The sequence below is a fragment of the Schistosoma mansoni genome, chromosome 2 (assembly GCF_000237925.1).
Source record: "Schistosoma mansoni strain Puerto Rico chromosome 2, complete genome".
Lineage (NCBI taxonomy): Eukaryota > Metazoa > Platyhelminthes > Trematoda > Strigeidida > Schistosomatidae > Schistosoma > Schistosoma mansoni.
The window spans coordinates 5,601,595-5,622,143 of NC_031496.1; the positions used below are offsets into that span (position 1 = coordinate 5,601,595).

Genomic DNA, 20,549 nt, shown 5'->3' on the forward strand with positions numbered 1-20,549 from the left:
GAAAGATTGTGTATAAGGATATAATGCAGGGAGACAGAATTAGTTCGTAGAACGAAAGGTATAGAGCAATTTTAATCTCACGGTTTGAGAGAAGACAAAAAGTGAATACACCTACGCCATTGTGATCGATTTTGAGCCATGTCATCCAAAGGCTCCAACTATTGGTTAGGACAGTCGCACGGACCCCAACCAAGTAGTCTGCATCTACCAACATGGTTCAGACCAGAAGTTAGTGACTTTGAGGACTGATGCCACGTTTCGGTTTGACCTTCCCTAACTTTCCTCCATCCGTCTCCAACACTAGTCAGCATTGCGCGTCGTGCTATTTGGTTTTCAGGCACACGTAATTGTGACCCAACTATCTCAGTCGATTAAGATTTACAACACCATCAATTGATTCATGATCATTCCCCAATAACCTGCGTCTAACCTCACTATTACTTACCCGGTGATCCCGGCAGATGCTGGCAATATTTCTAAGACATCCGCAATCAAATGCTAGTAACTTGCGAGTATTTTCTGCTCTCAATGATCACATTTTGTAGCCGTAAAGTAGAACAGGACGAATCGTTACTCAGTATTTTCGTTTTTTAATTGATAGAGAGATATCTCACCTTCGCCATAGGTGACTCAAGTTAGCAGAAGCTAAACGAGCTTTCTGAATCCATGCAGAGATTTCGTCAGTTACCAACCTATTAGGCGCTGATCAGACTTCCAAGATAAGTGCAGTTGTCCACGCGTTTGACTACTTCACTCCTTATCCTTAGTTCAGGTGTTGACGCAGACCCGTCCTGAAGCAACAGCTTGCATTTAGAGAGGGAGAAACGCATTCCAAATATCCTGGTATTGTTGCTCAGTGCTGCAAAAAGACTGCATTTTTATCAGCATCTTCACCAAATAGGACTATGTCATCGTATTCCAAGTTGATAAGTAGACCTCCTGGAAGGAGGTCGATTCCTGAGAATTCAGTCAACGAGAATGTTATTTACACTACAATAACAACTAAAGAAGCAAATTTTCATAACCTAGATTCAGACTTTGCTCACTGTGAATTTTAGATCTAAAGAGTTGGAGTTCATCGAAAAAAAGTTTATTACTGCTTATTCTTAGTTGCTGCACAGGTAACCAGGGTAAATCACAATAGGAATAAATAACATAGTTCCTAAAGTTCTAATAAGAAACAATAGTCAGTTAGGTTTAACTAATTTGGGAGTGAGACAGAATTTATCGATGACACTATATGATGGTCTCAAAACATTATTCATTGTGGGTAGATTGAACACTCGATTCCTACTTAGTTGTCTGAAAGCAACACGCTCACTATAACTGAGGGTCTTAGTTTTGATCCCGTATATGTTCTAATATCTGACGAACGGTCATTGTGTGAATAGATTCAATCTTTGGTTTGCAGTGCTATTCGATTTTTAATCAGTATTCATTTACAATCATCCGACTTTTACCTTCAAGTTGTGAAAATTGTTTCCTACTTTCCTTTCATTACTATTTTTCTTACAGGTTTTTGTTAATCAAACGTACATTGTCGATTACCCCCGTTTCAAACATCGTGGATTAATGATTGACACTTCTAGGCATTTTATAAGCAAATCTGTTATTTTATTGAACTTGGTAAGCTTGTTTTTATACTTTTATCCAGCATCGTCGGTTGTAAACTTATAGCTTACTAAATGATATAGTGTCTATTACAACTGTTGGGAGCCTAAATTCCGTCTAGCAGTAACTTAATCTGTAAAATGTTGTGCAGTATTGCGAATTGATTGAATTTAGGGATAGACAACATTGGTTGCTACCCCAGTAGTGTTAAGGTTGAGTGAGCAGTCATCGGGAGACTTAAATCTCTTATGTTTGGTTTAGGGGTGGTAGTGAGTACATACTACTGAGGGTCTCCACACTAGCTTGAAGCAGTGCCTATTAGTTTTCAATGAATGTATAATTATAAAATCTAATAATCTCCACAATCTCCAACGTTAAAGAATTACAGTAATTGTAGAATCTAATGAATTTCTCGCAATTAATCAAATGCCACGTGTCTTTTAAATCTAATAGTTAGTTTACTAGATCTGTACTTTGGAAGTTTGTGTCTAATTTTCATCCACTAGTTCGTTTATTGAAAACCGATATTACCACTTCAGTTTATACAGTATTGATGTATCTTATCTTCACATTAGAAGTATTCTATTCACTAAGGTTCATAAAAATTTTTAAATAGACAGGACTGCAGAGGTTAGATGAACGGAAGTAAAAGTTTATGCTTCGCATTTCAAAACGTTGAACATTTTTTGTCTTCCTAAGTCTATTGATTTCTGCAAGATTCAGATGTTTATATTTCTAATTATAATGTCACTGAAGTAAATGCTTGACATAAACTGTATTTTTGTTTATTGTTTCTTCTGACTAAAACAAAATACATTTTGACAATATCTTGTCTATTCAAAATGTTCATATAAAGCTTGCTTATTTTGATTGACTTAATACACTGAAATAAATTATGTATATCCCTAGTCATTTTTTTTAATATACTATAAACTTTGACTTTTGAAAGCTATCCATTTACTTCATAATATGTATTTATCTTTCAATGTAAATATATGTTCGTTTCAAATGTACAATATGTTAATAATATATTGTCTAAATGGAAGGTGCACCATTATACTGATATGATATTGTGAATTACTGATAACTGAGAAATATGACATTAGTTACTTTGCTCAAAGATCATAAAGTATTTTTTGAATAGTATTATATAACGTTTGGCTTCAAGTATAAATTTACATCTGCATTAGGAGGATCTGATGTAGATGTAAAGGCAAGGATTGACAAAGCAGCGGTAACATTCCCACAACTGAAGGACACATAGAACTCTAAACAACTGTCAGCCAACACCAAAACCAGAATTTTTAATACTAACGTCAAGACAGTTCTATTGTACGAAGCCTGAACTTGGAGAACTACTACAACTATCATCAAAAAGTACAAGTATTTATAAACAGTTGCATTTGCAAGATACTCAATGTCCGTTGGCCGGTTACCATCAGCATGAACGTACTGTGGGAGGGAACAAACCAACTTCCGGCCGAAGAGGGACTTGGAAAAAGACGCTGGGGGTTAATAGTACATGTATTACGGAAATCATCAGTGCCACGAGGCAAGCTCTAAGGTGTGAAATCCTGAAGGCGAAAGGAAAAGGGACAGATCAAAGAACGCATTACGTCGGTAATTGGAGGCAGATATCAAAAGAATGAATAGGAATTGGAAACAGTTCGAAAGAAAAGAGAATGGAGGACAGAGTTGGATGAAGAATGCTGGTGGGCAGCCTATGCTCTTCCACAAGGCGTAACCGACGTAAGTAATAAATTTTCTGCATCTCGTGGCTGAGATGTCTCGAATCTGGCCAACAGTAGCAACCAAACTTAAGTTAATCAGAAATCGTTTTAAACTGTAGGTTTAGTTTTAATTCAGTGTCATCATATAATTGTAAACTGATATTTACTAACTTGTATTTTTTTTACTTAGTTTTTAATATATTTTACCTCATTCATTTTGTAATCCTAATAGAATATAACTTGTCCTCAATTTTAAAACATTTGCTCTTCTGAACAACATAGTTTTATGTTTAGAGGAATGACAGACGTTTGCAATAAGAAATTCCATTTTCTTACATCTAGTCGATTCTGAATACCGAATTAATGAGAAAATAGTTTTTAAATCTACCTATCGGATTCTAATTAGTCTACTTTGTGTTTCAATATTTTACCTTATGGAGGAAGTAAAAACCGTAGGAGTTCACATGAATCAACCTGACTGATATATATTTAAAAGATGGTTGTGCCTCTTAAAAATTGACCATATGTCTAATCAAGTGATTAATCCAAAACAACATTCATGGTAATAAAAGTAACCCTTTCAATTTAGTCTATTTTTTCTCTCTCTTATTGTAAGATCTTTGTAATCAATGTTAAGAAACCAGCCTGGTGATTTATTCAATTACATATTTATATTTTGTATACATTTCGTTAATATTTTGATTTTGGATATACTTTCTATCTTCTTTAGGAAGCTATGAGTTATAATAAATTAAATGTTTTACATTGGCATATTGTGGATGACCAGTCATTTCCATATCAAAGTGATGTATATCCTGAACTTTCAGCTAAAGTATGTTTTGTTTGAGAATGATAAGTTTTTTGCAACTAGAAAAATAGATATGCTTTTATATATGATTAATTATCAAATTTGTAAAATGGACCTTTTGTAACTTTTGGGTGATTTTCATTTCTTGGTGCAATTGTGGTGTGTGCCATTTATACGGATAGTAGTATCAGGAATCGGAAGTACAATTCTTGTTGATAGAAGAGGAAAATGAGAAGAAAAGAAGAAAAACAGCGCAGTCAATGTAACAACAGGAATGGAAGAACGGTAGAGTTTGTAAGAGACAGCTCAAATATGTACAAGTAGTGTATTTATTGTACTGTTTACTGTTTACAAATGCAGCGTTTATTTTATATAAAACAGTTGATTTGCCCATGAACAGATCTTCGTTCGTTAGCCTATCGTATAATGTGTCATTGAAACTAAATAGATGTTTCATCTATTACGAGACTACTTCGTTATGTGCACCGACCGACCTCATGCGAGACAAATTTTCTGGCCCTTCGTGCCTCACGGAGGGTGAAGTAATTTAAACCATGAAATCGACATCCGAACATCTACATTTTCAGCTTCAATTAATTCGTAATATGACGCGATTCTTATGTAATATGTAACTTTTATTCCTGAAAAAAATCGTTTCAGTCTCTCCCTACGACTATTCTTCTCTCATTTTAATCTTGTTTGGTGACTGAGCAACAATTTTCTTTTTAGGAAGAATAAGTGGCTATCAGTATTTATCCACAATTAATTTCTAAACTATCAGTGATAAGGTTTTTATCGTAGTGGATGAAGTTTGCTTCTTACCCTTTAATACTACTGCTCCCATGTCGAGTGAACTGCTGCCTGTATTATTATCTCACAAATCATTGCTTTTCTCAGTCTTACCATAACCAGTTTTAAAAATTTCAATTGCTTGGATCCTCATTTTTTTTCGGTATTGTTAAAACGTACTTGTCTGTTAGCGTAAATTGGTTTAAGTATTACATCTCATAATTTGTCTGACTGTTGTCCATTGGTCATTCACTGTAGCACCGTAGCTTCTTTTTTCATAGCAACATACGTGTAATTTCTTTAGGTTGAAATATTATTAAATTAAAAGGGTCGGTTAGTGAGGTTTATATTTACCGTTTGATAATTTTGAATAATTGCACTTTAGCTACAGTTTTATCCCTTGTGCGTGTAACATTTTATTGTTCTCATAATTTATTACCATGTACACGTGTTTGTATGTCTGTTCTGGGTATTTCTAGGGTGCTTATCGAGAAGACTTAGTTTATACATCGAAAGATATCAAAGAAATTGTGGAGTTTGCCCGATTTCGAGGCATTCGTGTTATTCCTGAATTCGATATACCAGGTATTGTTATTTTTCAGATACGCATGTTATACCACCCACTTTATTATTAATTTATGTACTAAGTTTCTTTTAATTTTTAGTTTTCATATATTTACTTGAAATAACAGGGTTTTCAATACTTTCTTGTTTCTCCCACCAACGAAATGCTCTAAATTTACATGTTCTTGTTTTACTTCACTTAAATTTTAGCTTCTGGTATTCTAAGGTGTTGTCATACATTTCTGTTCACACTCTTTTTCTATTTAAAACACATAGATAAATACACATAATTTCAATACCAAGCAATAAAACTTCATTTTTTAGCCTTGATATTTTGAGTTTTTCTAATCACGACTGGTTATTTTTCAGTGTATCTGTTTTTCATTTTTCAACCTTTTTTATATTATAATGCATTTTATCAACTCCATGGACACCTACTTTGAAGGCAAACCCATTTAAAACCTAAACGATCATTATTTAACTTTTCCCGTGAACTTTGAGTTTGAAAATTATATTTTATTGATCGTTAAATTCAACCATGACATACAGATTTGTGTGTTAAATTGTGAAAATCAATTACCTATGGGTTAATTTCACTCCATCACTATCCAAAGTTTTTGATACATTGTATATGGTATTTCAACATTCAGTCAGCAAATTAAACATTAAGTCCTTATACAATGCAACAATGACTTTACCTTTCCATAAATAGCCTTACTTACTTACTTACGCCTGTTACTCCCAATGGAGCATAGGCCGCCGACCAGCTTTCTCCAACCCACTCTGTCCTGGGCCTTCTTTTCTAGTTCTATCCAGTTTTTATTCATTCTTCTCATGTCCGTCTCTATTTCTCGGCGTAATGTGTTCTTTGGTCTTCCTCTTCTCCTTTGACCTTCAGGATTCCATGTGAGGGCTTGTCTTGTGACACAATTAGGTGATTTCCTCAAAGTGTGCCCAATCCATTTCCATCGCTTCTTCCTCCGCTGGAATCTGGTTTGTTGTCTCCCACAGTAACTTGTTGCTGATAGTGTCTGGCCATCGGATCCGAAGTATCTTGCGTAGACAGCTGTTAATAAACACTTGTATCTTCTGGATAATGGCTTTCGTAGTTCTCCACGTCTCCGCCCCATACAATAGAACTGTCTTGACATTTGTATTGAAAATTCTAACCTTGGTGTTGGTTGACAATTGTTTTGAGTTCCAGATATTCTTCAGTTGCAGATAGCCTGCTACTCATCAAGTAATGAAGTTAAAGATTCCTTATATATTCGTAGTATAAAATTACAAGCGATTCTCTACTGTTATCATCATTTAGTTGTGGTTCTTTTATATTTAAGTCTTGATATAGGTGTAAATCAGTATCTAAACGACCCTCAAGACTTTACTTTTTTCCATGATATAAAGACTTCTAAACATTCTCTGCCACAATAGGTTGCTCCTGATGGAATTTGGTCAACGAACATTGAGTATCTTGCAAATGCAACTGTTTATAAATACTTGTACTTTTTGATGATAGTTGTAGTAGTTCTCCAAGTTCAGGCTTCGTACAATAGAACTGTCTTGACGTTAGTATTAAAAATTCTGGTTTTGGTGTTGGCTGACAGTTGTTTAGAGTTCTATGTGTCCTTCAGTTGTGGGAATGTTACCGCTGCTTTGTCAATCCTTGCCTTTACATCTGCATCAGATCCTTGTTTATCGATGATATTAACCACCTTCGTAAAATTTACGTGTCTTCTAAAGCTTCTACATCAACTGTTTATGTTTGTGCTCTCTGTTTTGTATTATAGGATCTTTCCTTTACCCATGTGTGTGTTTAAGCCTTCTGCTTCAGAGGTTGGTGCTACACTGCCTGTCTTCACATGGATTCGTCTCTGTGTGGAATAAAAGAACTAGTTTGATATAATTTAACTTGATTTAACAGATTCGTAGATAATCCTCACAACTAAATGTTTATATTTTACATTAATTGGACTAATAGTGCCAAATAATGGAATCCAATTTATGTATTTGTTCATTTAACGAACTCACCATCTAGGTTTATACCTGCATCCCAGTGTTGATGCTCTTATAAAGACTCGAAATCAGTACCAGTACTGTTCGCTCCAAACCCCATCGTGTTATTCACTTAGCTACTGCGTTCGAATAACCAGTGGCTTGTGCAATGGGGTTGAATTATAATTCCTATATGTTGGTTATATGAATCTTCGCATTGAACTCTGCCCAACTAACTGTCTATGGAGCTGCACTCCCTATTCTGTTGGTTTTTACGGTCCAGCACCTGACATGTTGAGGTTATTGCTTCTTTAATCGCTTTCCAGTTGTTACTGGGATGTATCTTGAAATTCACGAGCTTGTTAGCATCTTGAATGCTACTTGTTCAACTGTCCAATGATGCTTTAACTTCAGTTTTAGTTGGACGATTATCAGATGGTGATGTGAAGCCCCTCAGATCAACTCCTCTCTGTGCTCTTGCGTGTTTGATGGACTTTCTGATCCTGTTGTTGATTGAGATGTGATGGACCTGGTCCTGTGTAGTGTGGTCCGGTGAAAGCAAGGAAGCTTTATGTATGCGTTTGTATGCAAAAATGGTGCCATCTTTAACCATGTTGAAAGTACATGGATTTGCAAGTCCCTCACCGTTCTGGTTACTTATTCCCATTCTATATCGTTCCATGACATCTTCATACCCATTGCTATGCATTCTGATTTCGCCTTTTATGTCGCCTATCAGGATCGTCAGATACTTTCGTAATTACTTCTCATAAACTGATTTTCATCACCTTTGCTGTTATATGACATTCAATCTCTGCCTTCTCCGTTTTGTAAGATGCTTTTTTTGTGTTGAGTCTATGAAATTTCTATCCTATAAGTGGGTTTCATGCTTGTTAGAAAATCATCAGTGCAACTCTTTGTGTGAGGCATTTTCTTCATGTCCTGATTCGAATAGGGCCTCTCGCATGATTAATCTTTCCCGTCAAACTTACGTACAGTAGGTTTTACTTATTCTGAGCGTCACCCGGTTGTGTCTTCTTATTTCCGCAACTCTCTGAGTGGTCTCTCGGTCTCTTACATTATGCAAACACTCCACATGCTTGTATTGATTGATACTGTGGTCTTCAGAACAAGCATAGGCGTCGTGATTGCGGAGTAATTTTCGCTTTCACCATGAGGTCTCATGTCTGTTTTAAATGAAGACCTCTCAAGTGTTAGAATAGAGTCTTGATAGTTAGAATAATTTTCTACGGGATGGAAAGGTTAACTTTATCTTCAACCATTCTCTATCCAGCGTTTGATCAGTAATCACTTTAAAATAGTACAGGTTAAGTTACATCTGACACTACTGTTTTGAAAAAAGATGAATTTGCTGAAGGAAACTGTTATTTCCAATCAGAAAGTGCGTCAAATTTGTTTTTAATGTGGATTAGGCTTCTGTATCATGCGACCATGGTAACCTTAAGAATTAAAGTATATAAACAGAGCGTTGGTTTTCAAAATACTTTTTAATCACATAAACAAACGGATACACATTTTTATTTTGATGAATATACTTATAAAAGTATTTGATTACTTCAGTGTATCCCGAGTTGGTCGATTTAAGTTTTATAGCATTGTAATGGGTTATTTGATTATCAAATGATTGAATCATTGATTTCTGAATAAATCTTCATTACCTCCTCTCTTGTTTGCAATTTTAATCAATTAGATCTCTGCGAAGTCACATCGGTAAGTAAGAACTGCTGGTAACTAGCTTTAAGATGGATTTTTCAGTATTGCAGTAAAAGGTCCCGACTGTTGTATTTTATGATGTTTATTCACCAATAACAGTGATTAAAGTACACCCTATGTTATCGCTTGATCGAAATTTAAAATGTAAATTGTTTAAATTTGGCTCAGTAGTTTGCAAATATGACGCCTTTTGTGGTCCGAGTATTTTAGTTTTCATCCTTAATCGGCTCGTGGTTATTCATTAATGAGTATTAATAGCAAATTAAGTCAACTTGTAAACATCGTACTACTCTCATATCATCTCATGATAATTATTTGTATTATTGCTACAACTTTATGCATTGCTTCAAACAATCTAGGTTATATGTAGGCAATCTGCTCATGATCTGTGAACGTGGGAGACGGTAATTAGTAAACTGAACATAATTTAAAACCAGTGAATCGTATCACAATAGTCTATGGGTCAAAATAAAGCTCATAATAAGAGGAATATAGATATACATAATCTTGTTACAAAATAGTTATACAATAAGAACATGTATATAATATTAGTCCATTAATAGTTCTTAGAAGTTACCCGTAGTTTAGTTTTCACTAGGATATAACAGTATCAACAGCGGAAAAACTGAAATTCTTGAATATATAATTTGGGTGTTCGTTTTCGTTATTTGTGATATTGATGTATCACTTTATAAGAATATCTCCAGCTTAATTTTAATAAGTTTCCAATCAGTTCAGTCTTTTGTTTTTTTAAGAGCTTATTTTCATTCAATAGTGTGCAAGATGTATCTGTTAAAAATAACTGTAGTAAATATTTAAAAGCTTACCGTAATTAAACCTCTTGTTCTTTTTTGTGAACTGTCAGTTGAGTTATTCTCTAAAGCGGTCTTTGTTTCAATTTATTCTAATATTTGGTGTCCAAATTAAATATATTTTATTAAATGATTTTTGAAAATATCAATAACTTAATGTGTCAAGCGTTTGTGAATGAACTAACTCCAATCTATTTCGATATACCGTACATAATTTAGTCAGTACAACTGTTTGAATATCAAATGTTATTTGTTCTAAATGAAGTTTATTTTTATGACTTTTCACTCATCAGAATGTATTAGTTGACAGTTTTGTTTTCTTGTTTTGCTTCTTTAAACTCCCGTAGGTCATACTCGAAGTTTGTCACTTTCTCATCCCGAAATTATGTCACAATGTCAATATGATTCTAAAAATCTTGCATATTACGGCCCACTCAATCCAGCTTCAAATAAAACATATGAACTTTTAGAAAATTTATTTAACGAAGTTTTTCAATTATTTTTAGATGATTATGTTCATCTGGGTGGTGATGAAGTAGAAACAATATGTTGGTTAGTTATTAAACACCCTTTGGTTTTTTCAATGATTTTCTTCCAAAACAACTTTTCTATCAGAAAAGCTTATACTTTCTATAGAACAGCTTTTCATCCATAAGTAATCAGTTATTAGATAGTTGGAGGTAGTTGAAAGGAAATCCTGGACCCTATGTTTGTGCTGTTTGATACTCGTTGGCAAGGCGTACCTATAATCTTGAGTGAATTGATAAACCCTATAGGATTTGAACCCGCGTTACCTAGCTTCAAAGTCCTAAACATTTCCTCATGATTACTATTTCTTAGGACAGATCATTTATAAAAATCAAAAGAAACAGCAGTTTGTGATGCAATTGTAATCTTCGCAGAAAATTACTGATTGATATATTTGTCTTTTCATGTTTAACTTTCCAACGTGTATTTATTCAATTGGAATTGCTGTTATATGGATAAAACCTTAAAACAAAATTTAATTTGGCTGATTAACTAAGTTGTCATAGACACAAGTTTTAGTAGTGTTAAACTGTTGAATTCAATCGATGAGATTTCGTTATATGAAAATAGTAAAGTTTATCTGCAAGCGTTATAGCATTGCTATTTCTTATGATTTTACGGATCGGGATCACAATCAGAGATATTACTAATTTACTCTTCTAGCTGTGGTTAGTCTTCTGTAGGACTAAGGCGTTTATAATAATCGTTCATTGAGTATTGGGCGATGTTATGTTGTTTTTTTAATAAATACTGTGAGTTCTTCACATAGCTGGTTATTTAAATACCAGTGTTTTACTTTTTACTGTTGTTAGTATGTACTGAAGTATTTAGCAAAGAATATTGAGAACCCTCTGCCTTTCTTATTTCTTACACATACATTTTTAGGTTTTCTTTCTTTGTCACTCAACACTGTAATCAGTCAGTTAGGTGTGTGCAGTGTAGAACCTGTCGCATATATGCATCGGTTCAAATTGCCACATCATATCAACTAAGCAACTTGGGACTATCTAGACTAATCCCAGAGTAGTGGCAGTATCAGTGGTAATCAAAAAGCTTAGCAATAGACACAATGATATGAGGAAAAAGAACGAAATTGTAGGTTAGAAAAGTATGGGATAATTTTAAAGCTAAGATTCATCGGAAGGCAAAGAGTAAATGCATTTGTCCCGAATCTGGGGCATGTTAATTATCATTCGTCGTAATAACCCTCTGGACTCTGACTAGGTAATCTGGAGATGCCAACACAATCTAAATGCTATTACTTCATAAACTGTCGGTACTTCTCGGGGTTATGCCTTGAGACGCTAATAGTTTTCACGTACTGAAGTCACTAGTCAGGATTCTAAATAAAGTTCTTTCTATCCCCCGTCTACTATTGACTATAAAGTTTGGTATCTTAGACTTGACCAATTATACTTTCTGATCAGAACAGTTAAATTTAAACTGACTCAAGCTAAGCTCCTACTGGTTCACTATCAGCAAACTTTTCTCCGTCCCTTACTTTGAGTCGGAAGAGAAGTTGGTAGCCTGCTTCTACCGTATATTATATTTCAAGCACAAGTGGATTATTTACAGACATCTTGGACCACATCACACCTTAAGTGGAAAAAGTCACAATTGTATATGAACAAACCAAAAATGGATGTGAATAAGACAAGATGTAAATATGTGACTGTAAATAAGTTGTAAATAACAAGCTACATAATAATAATTGATGGGTTAAACGAAGATACCATTTCTTTAATCTTCGTTCTGATACATCAATACTGACAGTTAGTGACATCATGAACTGATTTGACGTCTTGGTTTGGTCACTCCTGAGTTTATTTCAACCTGTTTCAAGTATGTGTAGATGACGGCTAGGTATGCGTAACATATGTCTTAACTACTTTTGTCAGCAAATTTCACAACGTCGTCAGCTGGTTAGAGTTTCTAATTAGTGTCCAATGATTACTTCAGCATTACTCATTCTATTGTACACTCAATCTTCCTCGATAGGGATAATTAGATTTCGCGAAATATTTTATCGGAATCGTAATTTTGTCATTTGCGTTCAACTGAGGTAATTAGACTTCCCGTCGGAAAAGACGTGTCCACTGACCAATCTAATTATAATATGTAATTACTACTAACATAATTTTTTCGCGACTTACATAGAAACGATGGTACAAGAACCCAGCAGAAAACAACTACTTTACTTTGCACGACGATAAAAACCAGTTTCACAACTAAATGATTCTGAAGCGGGTGGTGACCTTTAGAGATAATGTTATAGCATCTCTCGTACAATTAAGTTTGTTTAGGGTTAATTTTGTCAAGCCCTTCAATTACCTTATTTAACAGACAGTTATTTAAACAGTAACAATTCGTCTGCATTTGTATTATTATTATTTTACTACAATATTCATCTTATGTCTATCAATTAAGACTGAAAATCGTTTTGAGTGTATATTTTACCGTCATCATATAAGTATGAAAAGCTACTTTAATGGAAATGAAAACTGAGAGTAATTGTGATAACGATGAGGGAACGGTAAAGTTTAAGACAATAATGTAAGATTTGCAAATGAAATATTTTGTGTATGGTTTTTCACATTTTACAAATGAACTCTGTAATTTTGCATTGAAAAATAAGTTGATCTTCGTTCACTACGTCATTACTTCTCTTACACTTCTTCGGTTAAATAAAAGTTCTTAACTCCAAGCAATTTATGCTCAGATGTAACAGTTTAGTTCATCTGCTGTCGGTTTGTCATAATGAAATCATTAGACCATTTTTAGATCATCTCCGTGCTATTAGCTTCTCTAAACTGGGTGATTATATGAGAAACAGGACAGTACACAAATTTTCTTAGCTTTGTACCTTTACAGTATAAGAGAAAATTGATAAAAAAGAGTTATCGACTACATAGCTGTAATACCCTTGGGAAAACGGGTACCCTGGAAAGTTTATAAACAAATGTACAATCACGAAGGTTACAATAGGCGAAATACAAACGATGGATAAGGAATCCCCGTTCATGCACCTGAAATTCGGAGGGGATGCTGCTAGCGAAATATTAATTCGGAGAATACGCAGAACAATCCGAAAATCATTCAACGCTGGGGAACTACAAATAATATTTTACACTCGCCCAATGGTGACACCGAGGCTAAAAGATGAACTAATCAGAATGACCACCTCATTTTGTATTTATGAGTCCGACTGCTCTTGTACAGTAAGTTATATTGGTCAGAGTTCTAGGAATTTACATTTCCGTGCTCTCAAACAACTCCAAAAGTGGCTAAGCAAACCCTAATGAAGAAAGTGAACAGCTCGATAATTGTCCATTTAGTGAAAACTGGTCATAGTGCCAGTATAAACCAATCCTTTACAATTACTTATCGGGTCAGTAACTTTTTGCCAAGGCTTGTTAGTTTCAAAGTCTTAAACCTGATCACTTTTTAAATTAATAATTTAAATGGATAACGTTAAGATCTGAAGAGAATCCGTTAAGACGAACATTCTTCGTTCAAATAAATGTTTTAGATCACATTAATTTACTTTCTCGATTCCATATATTTTCTTTGTTATAAATATTTATATCTTTTCTAAAAGGGAGCGTGATCCTGGAATTGTACAGGGCGTTGAAAATTATGATCAATCCAGCTCAATATTTTGGATTAACTACTTTTGGAGATGGTAATTTGCTGACATTATTTTGAATAAGGATGTTTTTTTCTTAAGTCATTTACAAACATAGTAAGGTGACGGATTATCAGTTTTTTAGATGATACTACCTTTATTTCCATCTGTTTTTGTGTTCTTCAGTTTTCGTAAAATAAACAGGAGAAGTCTTCTGAGTATTTTGTGTATCCTATTTCTAAATATCTCGATAATTTGGTTTTTATTCATGGGATTACTTTCTCATGTAGCATATGTTCTTCATTCGGTGTGTATAATTTTATGCTTTTTGTTGAAATGATAATTCTTTTATTTCATGAACTTGTGTGAGTGGTTACTCTTCTCAAAAGCGGTTTGTAGATATTATTCTATATTTATCGTATTAAGGTATCTAAGGTCTATCAAAGTTTTATTTTTCCAGAATATGTATATTTCTACAGTAAATAGTGACTGTAATGACAATTTCCACTTGAGAATTTCGGTGAAACGATATATATATATATATATATATATATATATATATATGGTCTACAACAATAATACTAATCAATTAGTAGTGTAACATAATAATTACACAATTTCGCAATAATCACAAATTAATATCAAATGATTGAGTAATTAGAAGAAAGAGGAATACAACAGCCAAATTAATTTATTGCAGAAACTGTCAGGCATTCAATTATGACAGCCAGATTACGTAATATTTAGAAAAATAATTAGCAAAATCTTTCGATGAAAAGAAAATTTTATGGTAACTGCGTAAGAATCAAAAGACGAATATTGTGAGTATATAGAAACATGCAAGTTAAAGAGATTAGAAAATTGTTTGAATATTTTTCGAAAGAATGAGGTAGTGCCACGATGGAAAAGAAAGTTCTTAGCTCTATTTTTTGTTTTACCAAATAATAATTTGTTTAGCTTACAACTGTGTACTGGAATTAACAAGAATAGTCAACAAGCATGGTAAGCAAAAATGGATAGTGACTAGCAGTGGAATCCAGGACTCGCGTTTCGTTCTATTTGGGTGGATGCACCTGCATCTCAGAGTTGATGTTCACTCTTGGACTTACCATGCTTGTGAATTTAGGCTATATCGAGGCAATACGCACAGTATGCACATATGCCAATTTGGGACTGACCAGTTGCAGTCCTAAAAACACCAATGAGAAGATTCAAACAAACAAGAATAGTCAACGTTTAATCTCGACAAGGATAATAGAGATCAATTTAATATGACTTTGCGGATTCATCAAAAACCTTCAATGTTAATTCGTTTGACTTCTTATAAACAGATTATAAAATTAACAGATTCGGTTGCCGTTGCCTATCTATATTTCGGAAAGAATTTAATCCATATTTAGTGCATTGTACGCTAATTTACATTTATAAATAAGCTTAACTGACTATAAAACCGCTTATTAATTTTTAGTTGGTAAAATATTTCACTCACCAATAAATATTTGTTTATTCACCAGTGTATCGATGCTTTTCATATGAGAATACATGAATGTAATCTGGATATTTATGTTCAAATGTATGATCGTATATTTAATTTCCCTAATTTTGTCTTTCTACAGTGTACAAAATATAGTTACTCAAATAGGCAAGAAGAATCCTCAATCAAAACGAAATTTAATTCTATGGGAAGATGTCGTAGAACATGTAACCGACGTAAGGAAAAAATACTTTGTAATTTAAAGAAATTGCACTCAATATTCTACTTTTTATCCCATTTGGGACTCGTCAGCTGGGGTTATACTTGCATCCCAGACTCGAAATCAGTACCAGTACTGTTCGCTCCAAACCCCATCGTGTTATTCACTTAGCTACTGCGTTCGAATAACCAGTGGCTTGTGCAATGGGGTTGAATTATAATTCCTATATGTTGGTTATATGAATCTTCGCATTGAACTCTGCCCAACTAACTGTCTATGGAGCTGCACTCCCTATTCTGTTGGTTTTTACGGTCCAGCACCTGACATGTTGAGGTTATTGCTTCTTTAATCGCTTTCCAGTTGTTACTGGGATGTATCTTGAAATTCACGAGCTTGTTAGCATCTTGAATGCTACTTGTTCAACTGTCCAATGATGCTTTAACTTCAGTTTTAGTTGGACGATTATCAGATGGTGATGTGAAGCCCCTCAGATCAACTCCTCTCTGTGCTCTTGCGTGTTTGATGGACTTTCTGATCCTGTTGTTGATTGAGATGTGATGGACCTGGTCCTGTGTAGTGTGGTCCGGTGAAAGCAAGGAAGCTTTATGTATGCGTTTGTATGCAAAAATGGTGCCATCTTTAACCATGTTGAAAGTACATGGATTTGCAAGTCCCTCACCGTTCTGGTTACTTTTTCCCATTCCGTACCGTTCCATCACATCTTCGTATCCGAGGTTGTACCGTGTAGTAACCTTCGGAGGGCTAGAAATGGAGTTACTACCAAGGTTAAACATTTACCAAGTTGTTCAACGGATATTGTTAAATAAAAATCGCCAAGATTTATACCTTGTACTGTTATTTTGTAAAGTTTTATCATGTGGAGATAAGTTATTCGTTGATAAACGCTCCAACAATAACTTGCATGCAATTTCGGCAATTAAATAAGGTTTACTGAAAATGAACTGAGATTATGTAGTGAAATTATCGTAGTTATTTTGCATACGGCTTCATAATGTATTAACACCATTATGTTCACTGTGATCGCCATTTTCTCTACTTTATACATTGGCTTAATGCTTCTGGACAGCAATTAATTTATAAATGGAATGAGACAGTTGTTTCAAGTAGTTATGTGATTCGGCATTTTATTTATATTCAAAGCATAACGTTTAGTCACTGAACTTTTTTTTCCATATTTTTTCAAAATTCCATGCATTCATTTTTTTATGTACGCTCGATTTTTTCACAGCTTAATAAATCACTGTTCGTTCAAGTCTGGAAAAGTTATTCATCATTTCATTTATCGAAAGGTTTCAATATTATCTATTCAATTTGCTGGTATTTGGATTTACTTAATGATATTAAGCGTTGGACAGATTTTTATCTGTGTGATCCATCCGATCGTAAGTCGATCATTTTCTAATTAATGTATACGTTAAACGACTATGTATAATCAGTTGACATGGAATTTCCGAAAATAGGAAATTATTGCATAGTAAGTCTCACGAGTGCGAAGTTAAACCCAGTTAGTTATGGTAGTAGGAATTTGTATTTATTTATGCTTCATACTACATAAGGACAATGAAATGAAATTGATCAGGCATATAAAAATGTAGTCGAAATAATTTTAGTAATAGTGATAATGAAAAACATCACTGAGAATATAATTCCCATAGGTTACTGGTTGTGATTTAACAGAGTCTTAAGTTTTTATTTTCTGGTTTCACTTATCATCAACTGTGAAAGGAAGTAGGATGATTTGCTGCTATTATCATTATTATTAATATCGGACATCGACTTACCTTTTTGTTATTGCGGCGGTGGTTGTATTTTTTTTGTACAGATGCTCCACTGGAAACTGAACGACAAATTCTAGGTGGTGAAGCTTGCATGTGGAGTGAATACCAATCGGATTATACAGTTCTAACAAAAATTTGGTAATTAATCATGCTTTCCCACAGTTGTTTTCCTTGTTTAATTAACTGTAATATACTCATTATCTCCGTTTTATTTTTTTGCTAGTACATTATAGAATTCAATGAATAGTTTACTATTTGAATAAGTAGTTTTCTACTCATCCAGTGTTCGTTAATCTAGTTTATCCAATAAATTCCAGCTGTTTGCTGTCTAACCTAACCTTAACGAATGTTGACATATATATTTTCTCCTCGTGACAATTCTATGGCAGTCTATATTTTTTATTTACCGAAGCATGGTCTATCCTTCAAAATACATGCATGAATATGTCATTAGTTAGTAATATTTTTAAAATAATTACAAAATGCATGCCAATCTAAAGGCATGATCTGGTTGATACAGAAATCAGTGTTAAGCGTAAAGTAGAAAAAAAAATGGTTCAGTGAAGAGTTCTCTTTCATTTTCAAAGCCGAAAATAAAGTTTCTTTGAACCAGTTTTTAAAATTTTATGTCTCAAAGTGTATATTCCCCAGTTATATGTGAAAAATAAATATATGAGGTCAAATTGCTTGAAAAGATACGTTCCATAAATTGATTCAAGTATACATTCATCACAAGGATTTTAATAATATGAGGGAACAGTTGGGAACCATTAATTATTAATAGGACAAGAACATCTTATGATATATATTGATAAGTATATCTAGGGACAAAGTAATTGTCGTCGTCTGCAACGATTTATTTCAAATGTATAGAAACAATTTAGATTAAACAAAAGAGAGTGTTCATTATCAAAAAATTCACTGGTTTAGGATGTTATTACTATTCTCGGATACTTTTTCTTTTACGTTCCACACTTCATGGAAGGAAATAAATGTCCATTCTGCTTTTTGTTGAATCTGTGCATAATTAGAATACTTTTTCTGGACAATAAATACTGATTAATTTGTTGAGATTCTTTGATAATTGCTATTTTTGAATATTTATTCATGACAGGCCGGTTACAAGTGCCGTTGCAGAACGTCTTTGGAGTGCCAAAGAAGTAAATGACTTAGAATTTGCCGGTCCGCGCATTGAAGAACAACGATGTCGTTTAATCAAGTAGGATTTAATTTTACAATTCTTAATCTGTTTATTATTATCTTCATGTTATTTGTATATACTTGTTATGTGTGATTAAATCTAATGAAATCAATGTTTAAGCATGTGGTTAAGCAGATACTCTAAATATATGCTTCCTGAATATAAGATGCTGTAATTACTGTTTTGACAATTTATCCAACAGACGCATTTGATTGTTACATAAAAGTATAAATTATTTTGTCCAGTAATAAATACCAATAAATTGTGTGAATGAACTTTTTTATATTTGAGAGTAAAAAATTAACCAAAGGTTAACGAAATTGGTTAGTCCAACTATGTATTTAACTAGTGATTCGGAAATATCAATAATCAAATACCTATAATTTAAAAATAAATATAATCACATTTTCCTGTCTAGATTATCTGTACCATATTTTTATTGCCGTTTAACTATTTTACATACATATGCGCCACACAATAACAATGAGGCCCAGTGATAGTTATCGTTGATTTGTGTGTGAGCCGTTATACTGCCCGGGTGCTCAGACCGAAACAGGTGGTTTTCTTAGAGGGCCACACCCGTAGCCTTCGAATTAAAGGTCTGATCCACAAGGCAGTGGAGCAACGGTAAAAGATGCAATCCCATGATTGCCCGTCCTCTAACAATAGGTTCATACGCCTTTTATTCCCTCAGGATCCTAGAGCACATGTACACCATATATATATATATATATATATATATATATATATATATATATATATATATATACACACCATTTTAAGTAATCTTTGTTTAAGTGGAACTGTTACGCATTTGAAATAGGTTATAATAAACATTTGCAGCAATTATAATTGTTTATTGTTTAACTCGAAATGTAATAATTGTTAATTGTATAACTTGAGGTTAAATTAAAATTCAAACTGGGAACCTTTTTTGTTTAAATATAACACATTATAATATCGTGAGTCATGATAATTTGTTTGCTAATGATAAATAGTAATGATTTGAGTGATTAGTGTTCTCACTTCTTTCCAGTCGTGGTATACCAGCTGGTGTTCTTCTTGGTCCAGGGTATTGTGATGGTACTAAACAGATGACAGCGTGGAATATCAATGAAATTGTACTAGATGAACATAAAAATATCATGAAACGAATGGGATCAAACAATAATAATAATAATTACATTTATGAACATAAAAATGATGATTATTATAGACCTATTAATTTATGGAGTAATAAAGATTTGTTAATTGGTATTTTCATCGGCATTTTACTTACATTATTATTGCGCCATCGTAATTTTTTACCATTTCGAAAGGTCAAGTGTAATTTATCAATTATACGTACAGTATTATGTTTATGTATTTTCATTTTTGTAATACTAATAATTTTCTTTAATCATATATATCCTGTATTTGTATAGAATTTAAGTGGAAATTATAATTTGGTCTCTACTACTACTAACATACATGATTACATAATTTTGGTGAGACTTCTATTATATTTTTCATTTCAATTTCTTATTGACAATTAGTATTGAAAATTTAGTTATTTATCTCTGCACTCATTATTCTTTGATCTTATTTAGTGTATATGTATATATGCCGTGTTATTGCATTTTGACTTGATGATTCTAGTATTCTCTTTCGTACTCTTTGTCT

The 20,549-nt window shown here is 33.4% G+C and overlaps 1 protein-coding gene across 1 annotated transcript in view; it reads left to right on the top strand.

Annotated features, from left to right (window-relative positions):
- The window catches only part of Smp_134300 (putative beta-hexosaminidase B), a gene marked incomplete at both ends in the record, with an annotated part of 39,510 nt that overhangs the window by 16,152 nt on the left and 2,809 nt on the right, over window positions 1-20,549 (top strand). The window contains 10 exons of the mRNA XM_018795449.1: window positions 1,516-1,626; window positions 4,072-4,173; window positions 5,418-5,523; window positions 10,388-10,592; window positions 14,167-14,250; window positions 15,810-15,903; window positions 17,137-17,290; window positions 17,731-17,824; window positions 18,801-18,905; window positions 19,924-20,213. Coding sequence (XP_018649761.1) covers window positions 1,516-1,626; window positions 4,072-4,173; window positions 5,418-5,523; window positions 10,388-10,592; window positions 14,167-14,250; window positions 15,810-15,903; window positions 17,137-17,290; window positions 17,731-17,824; window positions 18,801-18,905; window positions 19,924-20,213 — 1,345 coding nt within the window. The remainder of the gene's footprint in view (window positions 1-1,515; window positions 1,627-4,071; window positions 4,174-5,417; window positions 5,524-10,387; window positions 10,593-14,166; window positions 14,251-15,809; window positions 15,904-17,136; window positions 17,291-17,730; window positions 17,825-18,800; window positions 18,906-19,923; window positions 20,214-20,549) is intronic.